Source organism: Manis javanica, chromosome 4 (assembly GCF_040802235.1).
Source record: "Manis javanica isolate MJ-LG chromosome 4, MJ_LKY, whole genome shotgun sequence".
NCBI lineage: Eukaryota > Metazoa > Chordata > Mammalia > Pholidota > Manidae > Manis > Manis javanica.
In genome coordinates, this window is record NC_133159.1 from 15,654,355 (window position 1) to 15,673,230 (window position 18,876).

Genomic DNA, 18,876 nt, shown 5'->3' on the forward strand with positions numbered 1-18,876 from the left:
GTGCTTCAACTCTGCCTCCTAGGCTGCAGCCTCATTAGCAGGTGGTGGGGAGGATTTGGGGACAGCCAGAGTTGGGGAGGGGAGGCCAGTGCGGGGAGCCCGGTGCCTCGGGATCACGACTCCGGCCCCAGAAAGGCTCCCTCTCCACAGAGGTGCCCAGAGCTGCGGCGGGCCCTGCCCGGTCCGGGAGGGCAGGACGCGGCAGGCGCGGGGCGGCACCGGTGCGCATACCCGGCCTCCACTGGGCCGGGAGCTCGCCCAGGACCAGGGCTCCTACCTGCAGGCCGTTTGGGTACCCGTCGCCCTCGGAGAGCGAGTCCATCAGGTCCTCCTCGTCCAGCGTGGCCCGCTTGTAGGTCGACATCTGCAAAGCCAAATGCAGGACGGACTCCCTCAGCGTCTCCATGGCTCTGGCGCCCGAATGGGGAGAATGGGGAAGCGGCCCCGGCGCCGCGCCCCGCCCCGGCCGGCCGGGACACCGAGACCGGCCCACGGACTGGCCCGCGGGGTGGGGGTGGGGGTCCCCGCCTTCCCCGCCCCCATGCAACGCCGCGCCTCATCCCCAGCGCCGCCAGCGCGGCGGCCACCGGCGGCGGCAGCCACAAGCTCCACATGCTGCGCTCCGCGACGCCAGGGTCCCCACGCCGCAGCGCGCCCAGCTGACCGGAGCGGCATCGCGCCACCCTCGCGGGCAGAACTAGCTCGGCGGACGGTTCCCGGTTCCCTCCTGGCCCGGCGGGAGACCCCAAGGCACAGAAGTCGAGGCTGCCCCCTTTCCCAGGGATTGGGGGAGAGGCCACCACGGCCAGCCCCTGGCAGGCAGGAAAAGGCCGCAGGGCAGCCCCTCCCGAGAACCTTAAACCCCCTTCAGTAGGCGGGTTTCCAGCAGCAGATACTGAGAGTTAAGTACTAGGAGAGTGAGCCTGATTTGGCCCACAACAGCAGAGAGGGGGGCTCCTCCCACCACCGGCCCTTAGGTGCGTCAAGGGAGTCTCTCCATCAACTAGAAAGACTGCGGTGGGGTGGGGAGTGGAGGAAGAGGTGGAATAAAAAAGACAGGGGTCTTTAAGCCAGAGATGTTCTGAAAATTCCAGAAAACTCCCTGACCTACAATGAAAAATGCTGTGTTTGTACATTTGGGCGGCTAGAGGGGAATCTAACGTTTACCTCCAGGCTCGAGGGTGTGGCCCTCCCTCCAAAACGTCAAAAAACTCCAATTTGGGCTTTGGATTGGTCAAAAACCGGGAAGGTGACCCTTCTGCCACCTTCTCTCTCAGGAGTCAAAAGCCTCAAGCAGGTGCTCCCTCCCCAGCCCCTGCCACCTCTCAGGGCCCCTGACCTATGCTGGAAAAGTAGGCTCTCTCAGATGTGGGGTGCTCAGGTAGGGGCTCCGGGCACCCAGCACTCTGCCTCCCACCACAGAAGAGTCTAACATAGCAGACTTTCCCAAGGGACCCTTCACTCCCAGTGAGACCTGGAATCCCCTGCATGTATACATTTCTACAGCTTTCCAAAGTGCGCTTCTGTTTGCTCTCATTTGATTCTTAGACACACATAACATGTGAAGGAACAGATTCAGAGAGTTGAGGTGACTGCTGGGGGTCACAGGCACAGCCTCGGCTCCTGTCAGTCTCTGGTTCCCTTGCCTGGCCTCTTATCACAGCCCCCTCAGTGCCCAGAGAGAGACTTTAATAGGGAATGCTGCTCTGTGGCAACACGGGTGGACCTCCAGGGTACTATGCTAAGTGAGATAGCGAAAGACAAATACTGTGTGATTTCACTTATATGTGATATCTAAAAAACAAAACAAACCTCCACAGAAACAGATTCATAAATAGAGAAAACAAACTGGTGATTGCCAGAGGGGAGGGTGTGGGGGAGACAGGAGAAATAGGTGAAGGGGGAGACAGGAGAAACAGACAAACTTCTGTTTTGTTATAAAATAAATCAGTCATGGGATGAAAGGTACAGCATGGGGAATATAGTGCATAATATTGTAATACCTTTGTGTGGTGACAGATGGTAACTACATTTATCTTGGTATTTCATCATGTATATAAACACTGAATCAAATGTATATACACATACACCTGAAATTAATATTATATCATCTATACTTCAATCAAAAAAAAATTCTGATCTTGCTACTACTCCTTGCTTAAAACTCTGCAGGGACAGCGCCTTTACCAGAACCCCCGGCCCACTCCCACCCTCATCTCCCACTGCTCCCCACCTAACTCAGGCCCCAGTTTCTTTGGCCTCCACTCAGTTTCCTCAGATTCTCTAAGTTTCCGTCTTCCCCCAGACTTTTACAGCTGCTGTTACTTTCATCTGGAACATTCTTTCCTCATCTGTACTCCTCCCACGGCCAGTTCCTGCTTCAGATCTCAGCTTAAATGTCATCTCCTCAAATGTCCTGATCCATCCCTAAGTAGGCCCTCAAATTCTCTTTTACGGCACCTGATTTTTTTCTCTTTATAGTATTTAATGCAGTCTTTTTTTTTTTTACATTTACCTCCCACCCCCTCCCTAGAATTATGAGCTTTTATCAGGGCTGAGTCCTTGCCTGGCAGAGAATCCCCATCACCTGGTATACTGTAGGTGCTCAATAGACAGTTAAAATGAAGGATGGAAAAAGTGGAAGGGAAGTGAAAATGACTGGGGCAGTGCCTTGAAATCCTTGTGCATCTAATTCTGCAATGCCCAAGGACAAAGGAAATAGTCTATGGGTCACAGGCCCTGGGGGAGGCAGGAGTTTTAGGTCTGGAGTCTTTTGCCACACTCCCACTGGGTGGAGGAGGTGCCTTTACCTGCTGGAGAGAGCGAAAGGGCTCCGGGCTTCTTCACTTCACCTTGGGTTACAGCTGAGTTTGTGAAAAGCAGGACACTTGGTTACATTAAGTAACAAGTATCAACCGCCCAAGGAAAAGAACCTTGAAAAAGTTCAAGTCACTGAACATCTCCCCAGCCTGGCACAGCAGCTACTATTTCCTGGGCACTTAGGGGTATGAGGTATTTACCAGTTCTTGTACACCTATCATCTCGTTTAAGCCTCTCAAGCCTCTTGCCCTTGTATCGGCCCATTTTACAGAACCTGGAACCGAGGTGGGAAGTAACTAACTGAGGAGCAGTGAAGCATGGCCCCCTCCTTCCATTCCATTTGAGATCCCCCTTTCTGGAAAGCTCTCTAGACCACTGTGCTCTGACCCCAATGTCTGGTACCCTGCTCTGTGTTCTGCCCCCAGCCCCCACTCCCATGCTTCCTCCTACTGAAGCAAATGCAAGAACTCTGAAGGCAGGTTCCCAAAGGCCTAGTCTGGGGCTGGAGCCTCTACAGGTGTGAAGGTGGGAGTTAAGGATGGGAGGCTGGAAGGCCATCCAGAGGCCGGTGCCAGGCTGCCCCACTGTCCATCCCACTGTGGCCTGTCTATGGACGGGTGGCGAGGAAAGCTCACATACCTCTCAAGCAGAAATCCGAGGAGATGGAGAGCTGTTTATTTTTCAGCACACAAAAGATAAGGGGCACTTCCTGAAATGCCTGCCTCAGGCCCTGTGGTGAAAGGGAACCCACCTCAGACGTGGGAATGGCTTAGCTGGGCTCCGCTCTGCTCCAGGAGGCCCACAGTGGGCCCCAGTTGGTGAGTGACATTCCGACAATGGCAGCCCTATTTTGTACCTGCCCCAGCCCAGCCGGAAGGGGCCTTACATTCACGGTCTTGTTGGAACTCCACACCCACCCTGCGCCTCCACCTCAGCAGGTATCACTTCCATTTTATAGTAGTGTGAGAGCAGAGGGAGGGGGAGGCACTGGTCTGAAAACCTGCTATGTGCTGCTTGACCAAATGCATCGCTCCTGACCCATGATGCTCTGGGAGGTGGGAGTATCCCCTCCGCTTCACAAATGAGAAGACCAAGGATTAGGGATTAGGGAGGAGGCAGGAGTTGCCTTGTCCCCACAAGTCACCTGGCTAGAGAGTGAGAGACCCAGGATGTGAACTTCACCTGCCCGACTCATTATGCTGCCTCCCGGCCACACAGCTGGTAAGCGGCAGAGCTGGCCTCAAACCTGGATCCTGGGCTCCCAGTCCTGCGCTCTTTGTGGAAGGGGGAACTGCTTCTTCAGGTGGGGACCTCATGGTTTCTGGGGGCACTGAGCTGGCAGGGTGGCACCCTCTTGACCATCCTAATTGTTTCATTTGCAGTTGTGGGGGCCACGCCTGGCTCTGTGAGCTTCAGGAAAAGGGGAGGGACCTCTGCTGCTTTGTGGGAAGTCTCTGCCTCCATCTGCTCAATCCCCTCCTGGCCCAGTGGAGAGGAGGAGAATTCTGGGCCTGGCATTCAAGACAAGGGCTTGGCAGAGACCAAGAATGAAGGAGTGGGAACCAGCGCTGTCCCCAGACCCCACGTCCTGCTGCAGAGAAAGTGATTAGAGCTACATGAGGGCGCAATGGTGCACAATGGTCCCCAGCTCTGGAAACCCCACCCTGTGGCAATCAGAGTGGGGTGAACGGAAACGAGAACTACGGAAAGTGCTCATGTGTTTCTGACGACAAAACCTTCTGGCCCAGGGGCACCTGGGCATAACCCCGTGTGTCTCAACTGTGTCAGTCACTCAGACGGCTCTCAAGGTTGGTTTGCCCAAGGCGGGGGATCTCCAAGGAACGTTGGAGTGTGTCAGAGGCAGGAAAGAGCAGCCTGTGAGTGAAATTCTGAGGCCTGGGACTCCTTGGCCACACCCTGCCAGCTGTTTTCACACTCTGTGTCTAAGCCTCAGCTCCTCCAGGATGCTGCCTTAGTGGCCAAAGGCCCCAGCAATACCTCCCTCTGGTGCTGGCAACTGGCTGGGGTCCTTTAAATTCTCACATGTCATCTAATAAATACACACTCACGTAACGGTGTAATTAAATACTTGTATTTCACAGGCACAATAGACTGGATGAAAGCTCTAGATCCAAACCCCAGGTCAGACGCCCCCTATGCCACTTCCCAGCTGTGCAGCCTTGTCAACTGACAGCCTCTCTGGGCCTCATTTGTCTCATCTGCAAAATGAGGATGATAATAATAGTACCTCCCTCATAGGACTGTTGTGATACTTAAATGAGATGGTAATAAAGGGCTTAGAACAGTGTTGAGCACACAGTAAGTGCTTCACTGAGTATTATAGCTGTTATTATTTGTATCATAAAACACAAGGCTCAAAAAAACCTTCAATTGATCTCTACCACCTAAAGAACAAAGTCCAATACATACCTTCCTCCATATACCTTCAGGTGTAAGGCCATCACCCTGACCCCTGATCTATCCCTGCAGGTGGTAGCCACTCAACAGGAGTTCACTGAGTCCTTGTCAGGCCTTGTGCTGCAAGCTGAGGGGCAGTTCTAAGTAGGACTTGGCTCCCACCCTCAAGGGACCTGCACCTGAGACCTCTTCTCCCAAGACTGTGCCCCTCCATTTCATCTCTAGCCTCTCCCTCCTCCATGAAGGGAGGGATTGCCGGAGCCTTTGACCACTAAAGGCAGCATCCCTGAGGATCTGAGGTTTAGAAACAGTGTGAAAGCTGGCAGGGTGTGGCCAAGAAGTCCCAGGCCTTTAGAAAGAAACCATGCCCTTCTATCTAGTGTGTTCCTGGTGTAGCACCTGCATTACCCCAGGCTTTTGTCTAGGCATCTTTACCCCTGGGATGGAGAGGACCTGGGGGCTGGGCAACAATCATGTTATTACTCTCCATCCCCACTGCCCAGCACAGAAGCTGCTTTATAGAAAGCTGTTATTTGTATCCCAGGTTTTCATTACAGCATAGGTATCTGACTTCAACAAAGAAATGGTAGTTTAGTTGCTTGATGGCAATCAAGTAAAATTCAAGTAGGACAACTTTGGGCAAGTGGCAAGATAGTAAAAATATGGCCATCATGGCTGAAGATGATACCATGTGACATTTACTGGGTTAGTAAAAAACCAGGAAGGTGACTCTTCCCTCCACCTTCTCTCTCAAAAGCCTCAAGCAAGTGTTCCTTCTCCAGCCCCTGCCACCTCTCAGGTGGCATCCATTAAATTGCTTAGTGTCTTTAACATAAGAAATTTCCATGTGACTAATTTCTTTTTAAATTTATTCTCAAGTTCCTAAAGAAGTGAACTGCTTCTTTACTTTTTGATAATAGGAATCATAGGAATTGGCCAGTATACCTTTTTTCCTTGGCTGCCAGGAAGCTCACGGCCAAATCAGAAACTCACCTGTGGGCACTTGCCTGGCCTTTATGTTCACTGTTTTCTTTGTCCACATTTTCCACTCTATTTTCTCTGATCCTGATTTTCCATTTCTATTGCATATCATTTTACTGAATGTGTTTTAGTCATAACCCATCATGAATCTTATGTGGAATAAAGTGAATTAGAAACGACCTGTATGGGGAACACCCGGCCCCTAATCCACTCTCCTGGGAGTGCCTCTTCAAGATATTTATTCAACGGTACGAGTGAGGCAGTAAAGATGGACCTGGGCCCAATCCCAGGCTCCTGGCTCATGTGAAAATGTCATTTTTCCTCTCAGGCCTCAGTTTCTGCATCTGTAAAAAAGGGTCATTATGAAGATGAAATGAGCTAAAACATGAGCTGCTCAACATACAGCATCCATCCCCAAAAGAACTGCATCCAGGGACACACTGCAGGCAGCACCCATCTCACACCTGCTTTTCTTTATTTTCCATCCTGTTTTTCCCACTGGCTTCTGCACTCGTCTCCATTTCCTGATCCTGGCCTTAGCTCAGCCCATGTCTGGCATTAATCTAGCCCTGCTGCTGTACTCAGGACAAAAACTTCCTGGGTGATCAAGGTTAACATCAACAGTGATAAGTCCAGTATGATTTACTCATTGATAGTATGTACTCTCGATTTGAAGTGATGGAAATGGTACTTTATCTCTGTGGCCTTTCTTCCAAAAGCGTATCACTCCAGTCTAATAACGAGAAAAACGTCAGACAAATCCCAACTGAGAACAATCTACAAAATACCTGCCCAGTACTCCCTAAACCTGTCAAGGTCATCAAAAACAAGGCAAGTCTGAAAAACTGTCACAGCTAAGAGGAGCTTAGGGAGACATAATGCCTAAACGTAATGGGGTGTCCTGGAAGGAATCCTAGAACAGAAAAAGAGACTTAGGTAAAAACTAAAGAAATTTGAATAAAATACAGATTTTAGTTAATAATAATGTATCAACATCAGTTCATTAACTGTGACAAACATACCACACAAAAAAGACGTTAATATCAGGGGGAACCAGGGAGGGGTTATAAGGGATTCTCTTCTCAATAATGCCATGAATCTAAAACCGTTCTAAAATAAAACGTTTATTAAAAAAAAACAACTGGCTGTTCCCCTAAAACAGGAAACAGAGTTGTTAACACCACATAAGCCCAGTTCTCAAGGCTCTCTTAGACCTTCATCTTATTTATGTCTCATGCTGGGCTGTGCATAGCCCTGGGATCCCCATTTCAGGAACAGACTGAGACCAGAGACAGGCTGCAGCCTGCCAGTGGGTGGCAGCGCTGAGACTCAAACCCAGAACTTTTGGACCTTCTCGGGGTTTCTTCCCCTTTTCTTGCGCCACATCCCTGGGGCCATGCTCTCTAGGCCAGGTACCTCTGGAAACAACAGGCTGCCCATCTGGGTGGTGGGAAACAGGGAGGGATATAACAGGGGGTGCCATGGGGGAGGGAGACGCCCCTGGAACTGGAGACCTCAGCATGAAAAGGGGATAGTTGGGCAGGAGTCGGGGGGCAGGGGAGGCCTAAAGGTGAGATTCAGGGAAAGACTGGAAGGCCAAGGGCACAGAGCACCCATGAGAGGTCAAGGCTGCCAACCGCCTCCTCCCTGCCAGCCGTTGAAACAACCACCCTGGTCTGGACCAGAGTGCAGACTGGGCTCCCCTATTGTGCTGGCAGCAGGAGACTTGCCCACACACGCAGGCAGCTAGGAAACACTCACCCACTTGGCCTGGTGTTGACTCACCTGCCTGGAGGCCCTGGGAGCATCCAGAGCCTTACCTAGTGCTGCCAGCCAAAGGCTGTGGTGCCTGCTGGGGCTGCCATCCCACACCCAAGCCCCAAACCTGGCCGGCAACCTCTTCCTTACTCCCTGGGCCACTCAACACACGGCTGGCCAGCCCTAGCTGGCCTACCACGCCTCTTTCCTGCACAGCTCCTACCTCGCCTCTCCCCTCATGACCCAGGCCAACAGCCTCCACCTCGGCCCCTCTGTCCAGGCCCACTTGGCTCTGTCTCCCCCTCCCCCGCAAGCCTCCCCTGATTAGGCCCCTGACCCACTTAATCTCCAATTGTGGCTCTCCCAGCCCCTCATCTCCCAGCTAACTCCATACAGAATCCCTAATCAATGGGACCCAGTAACTCCGATCCTTCACAGGCTGGTTCTCTGGAACTGGCAGATGAAAGCGTGAGCCTTGGCCAGGCTTCCAACCTCGCCTCCCTGCAGGGATACAGCTCCTGCTTCCTCTGGGTCTGCAAACTCACTGTCTTCCATCACGTGCTCCAACCTCAGTAAAATATGCAGTTACTCCCCTAAACAGGCAGTGCTTCCTGCTTCCCAGCCTTTGCACACCCACCCTCTGCCTGTGAGGCCTCCCTTCTCCTCCTCCTGGTTAACCCTTCAGCTCAGATGCACCTTCCTCCAGGCAGCATTCTCGGACTTCACTGTGACCCTTCCTCTGCTCCCCAGCAGCATCCTGCATGACCTTGCAGCATCTTATCCCAACAGGGACCGGTACCCAGTGTAGCTATGTGACCTTAACAAAGTCATGGCACTTCTTTCTCATGCTTTGGTTTTATTATCTACCAAATGAGGTGATCACAGTACCTGCTCCATACAGTCTTTACACATATTAAATAAAATGAGACACATAAAGTCCTCAGACCAGCTCTCACAGAGAAGCACACCCAGTAAACGCCAGTGTGTGTGGCACTGGGTTCAGAAAGGGCTGGCTCTTCAAGCCATGCTGAGAATGATGGAAGATAAGCAGGAAAGAATAACTAGGGGGACCTATGACACGCCAGATGGGCCTGGTGCTTGCTGGCATGTATTATCTCCTTAACTCTTCCCTGTTGCTTAGTGTGAAACAACCAGAATAGAGGGAGGGTTAGTAACTCAGCTAAAGCCATACATTCGGTAAAGAGCGAAGCCTGGATTGGAACCCAGGTGCATCTATTCCCAAGCCTGTGGTTTTGTCATTACAACAAGTAAGACGCAGCCCCAACCTGCTCCATTCTTGCCACTTCCGGCATCCCCTCCCGACCAGGTTAAAGGGGCTGAGTCGTCCCCTCTCATCTTCTCTGAGCACCAAATTCAAGACAGACCAGAAACCTGCAGCCGGGCAGGATGACCAGGCTGGGTAAGTCCTAAGCTCAGGAGACCAAGTGCACCTGAACAATCTGCTGACCTAATCACATGAAACTCAGGACAAAGCTAATCTGTCTCACTTAATGATATTTATGATGGTGATGATTGAGTTGCCTAGTAATTAGGCTCAACCAGGAAGTAGCACATGGAAATGGTTGTAATTAGTATTTGTGAGACACAGGTGGGCAGGCAAGGGCTGGGGAGCGGGAGGAAGAAAACAGGTGTGGCAGGAAGCTTTGAAGACTCCCTGAGTCTGTGAACTGAGGGCGGCTGAGGCCCTCACAGTTTACATCAGGCCCTATGCCAGCCAACTCATGTGGATGATCCTGTTTAGCTTTCACGATAATTCCATGACGTGGGCCCTATTACCTCTTTTCTAAAGTGAGGAAACAGGCTCAGAGAGGTGCATTCACTTGTCCAAGGTCATAAGGCCAGTGTAGAACAGAGCCAGGTTCACACGGGCCTGCTCATCTCCCCCTCCAGCCCAGGTGATATCCTGAGCAGGAGGCGCAAATTAGGACTTGGCCTGGGGGACAGGAGATCTACTTTCTGGTCCCAGTTTCAATACTGCCTTACCCTGGGCCTCAGCAAGTGACCTCCCCTCTCCAGAATACAAAAGGAAGGTGTGCCTGTCAGGTTGAGAGTGCAGACCTGGGAGTTAGGCTCCTTGGACTTCCACTTTGGATTCCACTTCGGATGCCACCTCACCATCTGAGCCTCAGTGTCCTCATCTGTAAAATGGAGACAACATGTGTTGCCCTCAGAGAGTTGTGTGGGGTTAAATAAGTTTTAAAAAAAAGAGAAAACCCTTAGAACAATGACTGAATTGTTTATTAAGGGGAAAAGCATGGACTTTGGAGTCAGTTTCCCCATTTGTAAAATGGCGAGGTGGTTGCTAGATTGGAACAATAGTTCACAGGCATATGTATTTTTAAGCCTATAGAGCCCTTTATTCTAAAAACATGGCAACCCAAAACACAAAAGAGATATGAATGGAGCTGCCACTTATGCATTCAATGACCATGTATCCTGACTTTGAACCTGGCTTTCGTAGAGGTTCCAAGGAAGAGAGTTTGAAAACCACTCATTTACATTTCCCTCTGAGAACTAATGGTTCTAAAATTCTGAGACTGAAGGTGAGGTGGGTGAGGAAATGGTGACTTAGGGCTGGGATGATGCTTGCCCAGCAGGGATGGGCATGAGGGGGCTGCAGAAGGCTGGGCCACACCCATGGCAGAGTTCACTGGAGCCTACTGGCGGCCACCATTCAGGCTGAATAACTGTCTCCCAAGAGGCAGCTGAGAAGCAGGGGGAAGAGCACTGGACCCACATTCCATCCCAGCCACATGGCCTCAGGCAAGTCACGTCACCTCTCTGGGCCTCACTGTCAACTGTGAGATGGGGATGATAACATCATTCTCATCTGGTGGCATCAGGACAAAACTGAATCACATGCATGTAAAGGCTTTGCAACTGTGAAGACTGCCCCAAATTAATATTTTCACTTATTTCTGGTAGATATTTCCCCCTCCTAAGAGCACAAGTCTCAACTCCACCATGCACTGGCTGAGCGCCCAGGATTCAGCTAAGGAGCCTGTTGCCTCCTGTGTAAGATGATGACATAAAGGGCTTAGCAGAGTGCCTGGCACACAGTGAGTGCTCAGTAAGTGTTTGCTGCTCTTGGCTTTGTAGGAACAATAACTAAAGGCAAACTTGCTCTCCAGCACCCTTGTCCAGTGCAGACACAGCTGAAGAGGGATGAATGGCTACTCAGAACCCTTTAAAGCAGGTTCAAACACACAAGTTGGGACTGTTTGATTATGTGCTGAAATGTGGATCTCACTTTCCTGGGCCAGACTGTGGACAGGTCTGTCCTCTGTCCTAAAAAGACCAACTCAATTCAATAGCTGTACCTGGAGGTTCTGTAATGCCTATTTGCTGAGCACCTATCATATACCTCAACCCTCCATGGTAGACAGCACTGTTGCCATTTGGCAGATGAGGAAACTGAGGCTCAGAGGTGATGGGACTATCCCATGGCCAGGCTGCCCCTTTGCAATACATAGGATCTGGAGTCAGGCCTAGAGGGCTCCCCTGGTGTGTAGGTTGCCAGAAGACTTGGGAGGGCCCTGAGATACCAGCCCACGTTACTTAGAGTTCTGGTGTAAGTAGAGTCTTCAGAGAGGGTAGACCCAACTGGCATTAGGTCTTACTCAGGAAACAACCTTGACCCCAGGAGATCTAGCTGCCTGAGAGGTTGAGCCCCTAAAACTCAGCCCTATGTCACCTCCTCCAGGAAGTCCTCCTTGGCTGACCCTGTCACCTCGTCCCTCCTTGGCTAACTGCCCCTCACCGGGTTCTGGGGCTAAGCACTGCATATACATCACTCATTGTGATCTTTACCTCTGAACCTGGATTTCTCATTGGTAAAATGGCTGATGATAAGAGCACCTCTCTCAAAAGTGGATGTGAAGATCAAGTTGGGAAAAAACATTAATAATGGCAAATTTAGCACTAACCTCATGCCATACCCTGATTCAGTGACACAGATTAGATAAGGGCCAGATGGGCGGGACTGGCCTCTTGTCATTCCCCTCAGGTTTCTGGAATATCATACAGCCAGTGACCACAGACCCTTTCCCTGTGTCTCAGGTCCTGAGGAATGCAGCCAACGGAGCAGAAAGAACCCTGGTGTGGGACCCCAGAGTCCTCGCTGGCTCCTGGCTATGCCCTCTCCAGACCTCAGTTTCCTTTCCTGCCCTCCAACCCACATAACAGGAGAGGAAATGATGGAAATGCAGCATTGCTCTGCCTGGTGATCATTTTCCCTTCTGAACCTTCCCCAGGTGAGAGGCTTGTCTGGACGAGCACCAGAGGAGAGGGCGGGGATGCCCCAGCCTCCAGCAACCCTGGCAGCAGCAGCCTGGCCCAGCCCTGCCAGGCTGGCTGATTCCTCCCCTCTCCCCTGCCACCCTCCAGAGCCTGGGCTCCTTCCTGCCAGGATCCTCCACTGCTGCCCCCACGTGCCAGTGCTCCCAGACACCCTCATCAAGCATCAGCCTATTTCCCTCCTCCCAACCCCACCCCTGGCTGCTTTCCCCGCACTTCTTAAAATTGGGGCTCCACCAACCAACAGCTGAGGTGCCTGAACATGAAAACTGCCCATGCCAGGGCGGTGCCCACGAGGGGGCCGAGGCACTCGCTCACTGCTTCTTCAGCACCCCCTATCTGGCAAATCTTCACCCTGAGTGGCAATCAGCACCCCCAGCAGCCTCACTCCCCACTGCCACTCCCCAAGGGGAGTATGTTTTTGGGGTCAGGAGCGCAGACTTGGGGAACCAGGCAGTCAGGGTTCAAATCCCAGTCAAGTACTCAGGTGGTAACCTGGGGCAAGTCACCTAATTCCTCTCTGTGGCTCAGCTTACTCATCTGTAAAATGGACTTATTAATAAATTACTAGGAGGATTAGATGACTTAATAACCTTAAGCATTTAGAACAGGACCTGAAACAAAGGAGCCACTCAATAACTATCAGCCATTACTACTACTAACATTCTGATTAGCCCAAGGCAGAACTTGGAAAGTGCCAGTCCACAGGTCAGGTCTGGGCCCGATGTGAATTATTTGGCCTGCAGCACTGTAAAAGATTTTGAAATGCCAACATTTAGATTTTACATGAAAATCAGTATTTTCAGCTTTCCTTTAAAAAAGAAAAGAAAAAAGGACTTGTCAATGCTGGGCCCACACTCTCAACTGGCAATAGCCAGCTGGTGCTGAGGAATGGCTGCCCCTCGGGACAGACCCTGAGTCCGCAGGGCAGCCGTCACCCTCACCCAGTCACCCCGGCCCTCTCCTTCCCAGCTCCTCCTCACTGTGGCTGAGGGCCAGCCGCCGCTTTCCATTATGCTGGTGCTCTTTCTGGTAACAAAGAGAAAAGAGAAATATTTCTTATTCTCTTGTCTCAGTCAAAAGTGGGAGAATAATTTTATGTAAGGCTTAAAGACAGGCAAAACAAATCTATGGTGATAGTTTCTGGGAGAGGACTTCCCAGAAAGGGACAGGTAGAAACTTTCTGGGGTAATGGAATGTTCTGGAAATGTCCCGTATCTTGATTCTACTGTGGCTACATGGGTGTCTACATTTGCCAAAAGTCACCAAACTGTTTGCTTCTGTCCTGTGTGTTTTATACTATGTTAAGTTGCACCTATTTCAGTAAGAAAAAAAAAGTAGAAAAGTGAAAGATGGGTCAGGAAGGTCTCATGTTTCAAAGAAAACAGTGACTGACTCCCCTGTGTGAATTTCATATACTGACAGCTGCAAAAGAAGATACTCTGAGAATCAACCCAGTGCCTCTGCACACACACTTGAGTTTGAGACGTACAGTCTATGGCCATGATCGACTGATCTTCAAAGAACTGTATGCATCCAGGATGTCTAACACAGTACACAGTAGCCATTAGCCACATGTGGCTACTGAAATTAAAATTAATTAAAATAACATTAAAAATTCAATTCCTCACTAACCACATTTTAAGTGCTCAGTAACCCTACATGGTTAAGGGACAGCACCAATACAGAACATTTCCATTAGCACAAGAAGTTCTATTACACAGTGCTGGTGTATGCCCTGGCTACCCAGCTGGCCTAACTTCTTGGTCCCTGGCCAGGGCAGGCACCACGGTCACTGCTGTGTAGCACCTGACACAGAGCAGGCTCAGTAAATATGAGCTGAATGAATGGATGGAGGTAGAAGAAGAAAACAGGGAGACCTGGATTTGAGTCCCAACTCTGGCCCTCAGCAGCTGGGGGGCCTCCAGCAAACCTCCCCTCTGAGTCTTGGTGGTGTCTGTACAGATGATGGCATAGCAATCCTTGCTGCTTCTCAGTACTGGGCACATAATGATGTCCTCAGGGCTGTTCATGTACCAGGAGCCAAAAAGAGGCCTGCAGGAGAAGGGATGTGCCAACAGTTCCACCCTGAATTCTAGAACAGGAGGCAGACATGGGAGAGGTGGGAGGGGCAGCTGGGGGTGTTTCTGTTTGTGAGAATAGCTTTAGAAAATGGGAGGGAGGGTGGCAGTGGTAAAGATAAAGCAGGCTGGGCCCACCTCTGCGGGTTAAGGAGTGAGGGTTGCTGAGCACAGGGAAAAATCTACGTTAGCCCCCATGACTGGCCACTGGAATATGAGCTGGAAAACAGCATCAGACACCCACAGACTGCTGTGGTCAGGGTGGCTGGGACAGAGAATTTGTGGATTCCTGGAGAGACTCTTTTGTCCAACCGGGTGTGGACCCCCCATCAGGGCAGGCCAGGCTGGGGCCTAGCAGGGGGTTATTGGGACCTGAAAGGTCTGGCGGGGCCCTGAGCAAGGGTCTGGCTCAGGTTCATCTTCCCAGCACCCATCCTTCTCCATATCTAGCCATATGGAGCCTCTTGGAAGCTGGGAATGTCAGTGCTTACATATATCTGTTCATTCAGCAATTATTTATTAGGCACCTACTATATACCAGGAAATGAGCTCCATGCTTAATATACATCATTGAACAAGACAGTCTTTGTTCTCAGGAGCTTGAATTTTAACAGGCAAGACAGACAGTAAACAACATTGCTAAGAGTTATAATAATAATAATAATACCTAACATTTTTTGAGTGCTTACTGTGTGCGAAGGACTCTAAGTGCTTTTTAATGCATTTCCTATTTAATCCTTACAAAAATATGAGTATATATTATTATTGACCCTATTTTATAAGTGAGGAAACTGAGGCACAGAAAGGGTACAGCCAAGATCATCCAGCTCTAAGTGGTGGAATTTGGAATATGAACCCAGTCGATTTGACTAGAGTCCTTAACCCTAACCAGTACCTCACTGCCTCACTGCTGAGAGTGATTCGTGTTATAAAGAAAGGAGAGCAGAGTAGTATGGGAGAACGCCTGGGAAGGACGTGAGGAAGGCCTCTGTGAGCAGGTGACATGTAAACTGAAACTAGAATGATGTGGTGTCATCCATGAAGGCACTGCAGGCAGAGGGAACAGCAAGAGCAAAGGCCCAGAGGTAGGACTGAGCAGTGTTCAGGAGGCAGGAAGAAGGGTGGTGTGATTGGAGGGGAGTGAGCTTTGTCTGTACCCCACCCCATCCCATCTACAGATGCACTGAGGCCCACAGAGGAAGCCCCCTGAATAGGCTGACTCTAGGGCACAGCCGTTACCAGAACCCAGGCCTCTGGACTCTCAGCACAGTGCTCTTTCCAAAGTCCCGCACTTCTCTGCCACGAATGGTAAAGGCTCGGTGATGAGGACTGAGCCAGCTTGGTCTCAAGATGATGAGAGCAGCTGATGCCCCACTGTCTCCCTGCACCCAGATCCTCCCCTTCCTTGTGGGCTCACTGCTCAGGACTCCTGTCCACAGTCCCCCAGCTGGGGCCATGTAACTCTGGCCGCCCTGCCTCATCCCTCCCAGATGCAGGCTCACTCTCTGTAATTCTCCTTCGCTTTTCACAGCAGCTCTGAGGGGTGGGAGTTAGGATCTCCATGTCATGGATGGGGACATAGACTTTGAGGTCAGACACATGGAGCTTAGCCGTTTAGGACCTGACACTGACTGAATAATGTCACCTCTTGGCACCTTGGTTTCCCCCCATACGATGAGCCTAGTAGTGGCTTCCTTGCAGGGTTGTTATGACTGTCATATGAGACACTGTGTGGAAAGTGCCATGTGCAGTGGCTGGCACAGGCTGTTTCATAAAAGGCAGCTTTCAAATATCATATTACAGCCACTGACGTGAGGATGTCAGGAGCACAAGGGCACCAGGAGACCTTTCCTTGCACCTCCGGGGTCATTCTGGTCACTGTCCCCACCAGGTCTAGGGCTCTGGATCTTTGAACATCTGAGGGAAACAGCTGAGGGCTGGAAGTGGAGGCTCTTCCTTGGCAGCTGAGAGATACAACCTGCTGCCATCGCTGTGCCCAGGTGGGGGCTGCTGCTCCTGGGCTCCGGGCTCCAGAGAGGAAATGAGAAGGGACAGAAGATAAGCTTTGATGAAAGGCTGCCATGCACAGGGAGAGGCCTCTGCCCGCTTGGGAGCGTGAGCGCACCTTGAGCATCCTTGTGGGGTAGAGATCTGGGGCACGGTAGACAAGAAGAGCCCAGCTCACTGTTTTCCTAATACTCCAATGCTTTCCATCCCTCTGGATCCTCCCAGAAGGTCCAGAAAAGGTCACCTCTAGAAACCTGCCTGCTCTGTTCTTTGGAACCATAATCCAGCTCCTCCCACACATGCAGAAGAACTATCCTTCCCCTACCTAGCGCATCATGCCTTCTACTTCTCTACTCCCGGACCTTTGCATATGCTCTTTGCTCTACCTGGAGAGCCTTGCTCTCTGCTCTACTCTCAAAGACTAACTCTTGAGGCTCAGCCTTTCCTTTGCCCCCAGCTGAAATGGCTCCTTCCTTGGAGCTTTAGTTTTACAAGAATTTATTGAGGTTCTCGAGACTAACTGGCCCCCTCTCTCACCTATCCTGTCAAGGCCCGGACATGGGAGCACATCAGAAACCTTAGTCCCCAGTCCCTGCCCCAGTGGCCACCTGTGTAGGACTCCCAGGGGCTGTCGGGAGCCTCCCTTAGAGGAATGTAAAGGCACTCTCTCACTGGGGAAAAATCCCTTCTGTGGAACTGGGGGCAGGATGAAAGGTATCTTGTGGGAAGGAGCTCTGGTGAGTGTTTCAGAAATCCCTCAGATCAGCCATGAGGCCAAAGAGGCAGGAGTGAGGCTGACCAGAGCCAGGGACATGGACCTAGGAAATCTGGCTGTGTGACCTTGGGCAAGTCACTTAGTCTCGCTGAGCCTCACCTTCTGGTGTAAAACAGGCTGAGACTCCCTACCTCTGTAAATAGAAACTAAAAGCCCTTGGCACATGGGAGGTGCTTGAGCCTGGAGCCCTGTGGCTGATGATCCCCAGGGCTCCATTCTCAAATGTTGCAGCTCAGAGCAGCTCTTCCCTCCCCACCAGGAGCAGTTTTAAAATCCTCCAGTACCTGGGCTAGAAGCCAGAGCTTCTTCAACTTACTGACCTCCTGCTGAGGGCTTAGTCTGACCCAGCTGGAGCCCATCATTCACCGTTTCTGGAGGTTATCACAGCTCACAGAAACAGCAAGGCGCCTGGCAAGAGCCTGGCCCTAGCTCCTCGCTAGGCTAGCCGGGGCTGGAACTGGGCCAGGAGAGCACCCCACTTCCTCTGAGAGAGTCCACAGGACCTCTCTTGCCTCCTTGCCCATTACCCAGGATGCACTGGGGCTCTTGGGTTCTGGGGTCACATCCCAAGTATGGACACTATAGTCTCATCCCCACTGGGCTATGAGATGTGGAGTTCCCAGGGAAGAACTCTGGGCTGGAGTTAGGGGGTGGTCACTCCCACTCTGTGGTTAAGAAAATAAGTTCTAAAGACAGAGACCACTTGGGTTCAAATCCTGGCTTTGTCACTTACCAGCTATGTGACCTTGAGCAAGTTACTTAATCTCACTGTAAAGTAGCCAAATAGTACCTACCTCACTGGATTGTTAGCTTAATTCTTTGTAAAGTGTTTACAACAGTGCTTGGTACACAGTGAGTGCTGGCTGGCTGGCTGGCTGGCTGGCTGAATCAATGTATCCAAGCTCTGCTCCATGGCACATAAGGCCCTTCAAGATCTTCCCAGACCACCAGTGCCATCCCCATGAGCATGATCATGCCCTTCCCACCAGCTTCCTTCACCTGGCAAAACCTTGCCTTTGCTGTTTGTCCCAAGAACACCTCCAACACATGGTTCAAATGCCACATCCTCTGTGAAACCCCCTCAGTCAAGATCTTCAGGGCTGTAGCAAACCCAGCTCTAACTGGGTTTTGTAACAAAGCAAAAACACCTTGACTTGCATTGCCTGAAAGGGAGGGAGGCTCAGGCTTCAGGCAGGAGTTCAAATGCTCCTGCCCTCTGTGTGTTACCCCTGTTCTCATCTCCTGAGTTTAGACATCCTGCAGGCCAGGAGAACTGGGCCAGGCTCACCTCCTGGCACCTGAGTGCCTTGGAGAAAAGAACCCTTCTTTCTCAGTTTGTAGGATTATAATCCCAGGGAAGAACTCTGATTGGCCAGGTCTGGTTCATGTGCCCTTCCCCTATGAAGAGGCAGGGTCAAGATCCTGTGACTGGCACCAGCCAATACTATAAAGGGTGGGGAGCAGCAGTTCCCAAAGGAAGCGGTCATTGGCAGGATGAGGGGGAAGGGCAGCTTGACAGCTTGACAGGCATGACCTGTGTCCATGCTATCACCGTGACACTCCAGCCCTGCAGCTGCCCTTCCTCTGTGCTCCCACAGTATGCTTGTACACCCCCCCACCAGACTTGGGGACTGGTTATGTGGCTGTCCTGCCCTCTGGATCATTAAGTCTTAAAGGATCAAGGCTCCTGTCACCTTGGCCTCCCAGCATTCAGCTCTC

At 51.2% G+C, this 18,876-nt stretch overlaps 1 protein-coding gene across 2 annotated transcripts in view; it reads right to left on the minus strand.

Moving 5' to 3' along the window:
• Positions 1-18,876, minus strand: part of ECE1 (endothelin converting enzyme 1) — a 106,493-nt gene that overhangs the window by 57,049 nt on the left and 30,568 nt on the right. The window contains exons 2-3 of one of the 2 annotated variants that reach the window (XM_073233345.1): positions 10,057-10,136; positions 278-364 (exon numbers count right to left, since the gene is read on the minus strand). In XM_073233345.1, coding sequence (XP_073089446.1) covers positions 278-364; positions 10,057-10,116 — 147 coding nt within the window. In that variant the 5' untranslated portion in view covers positions 10,117-10,136. The remainder of the gene's footprint in view (positions 1-277; positions 365-10,056; positions 10,137-18,876) is intronic. The other variant, XM_073233346.1, reaches the window with a different exon arrangement.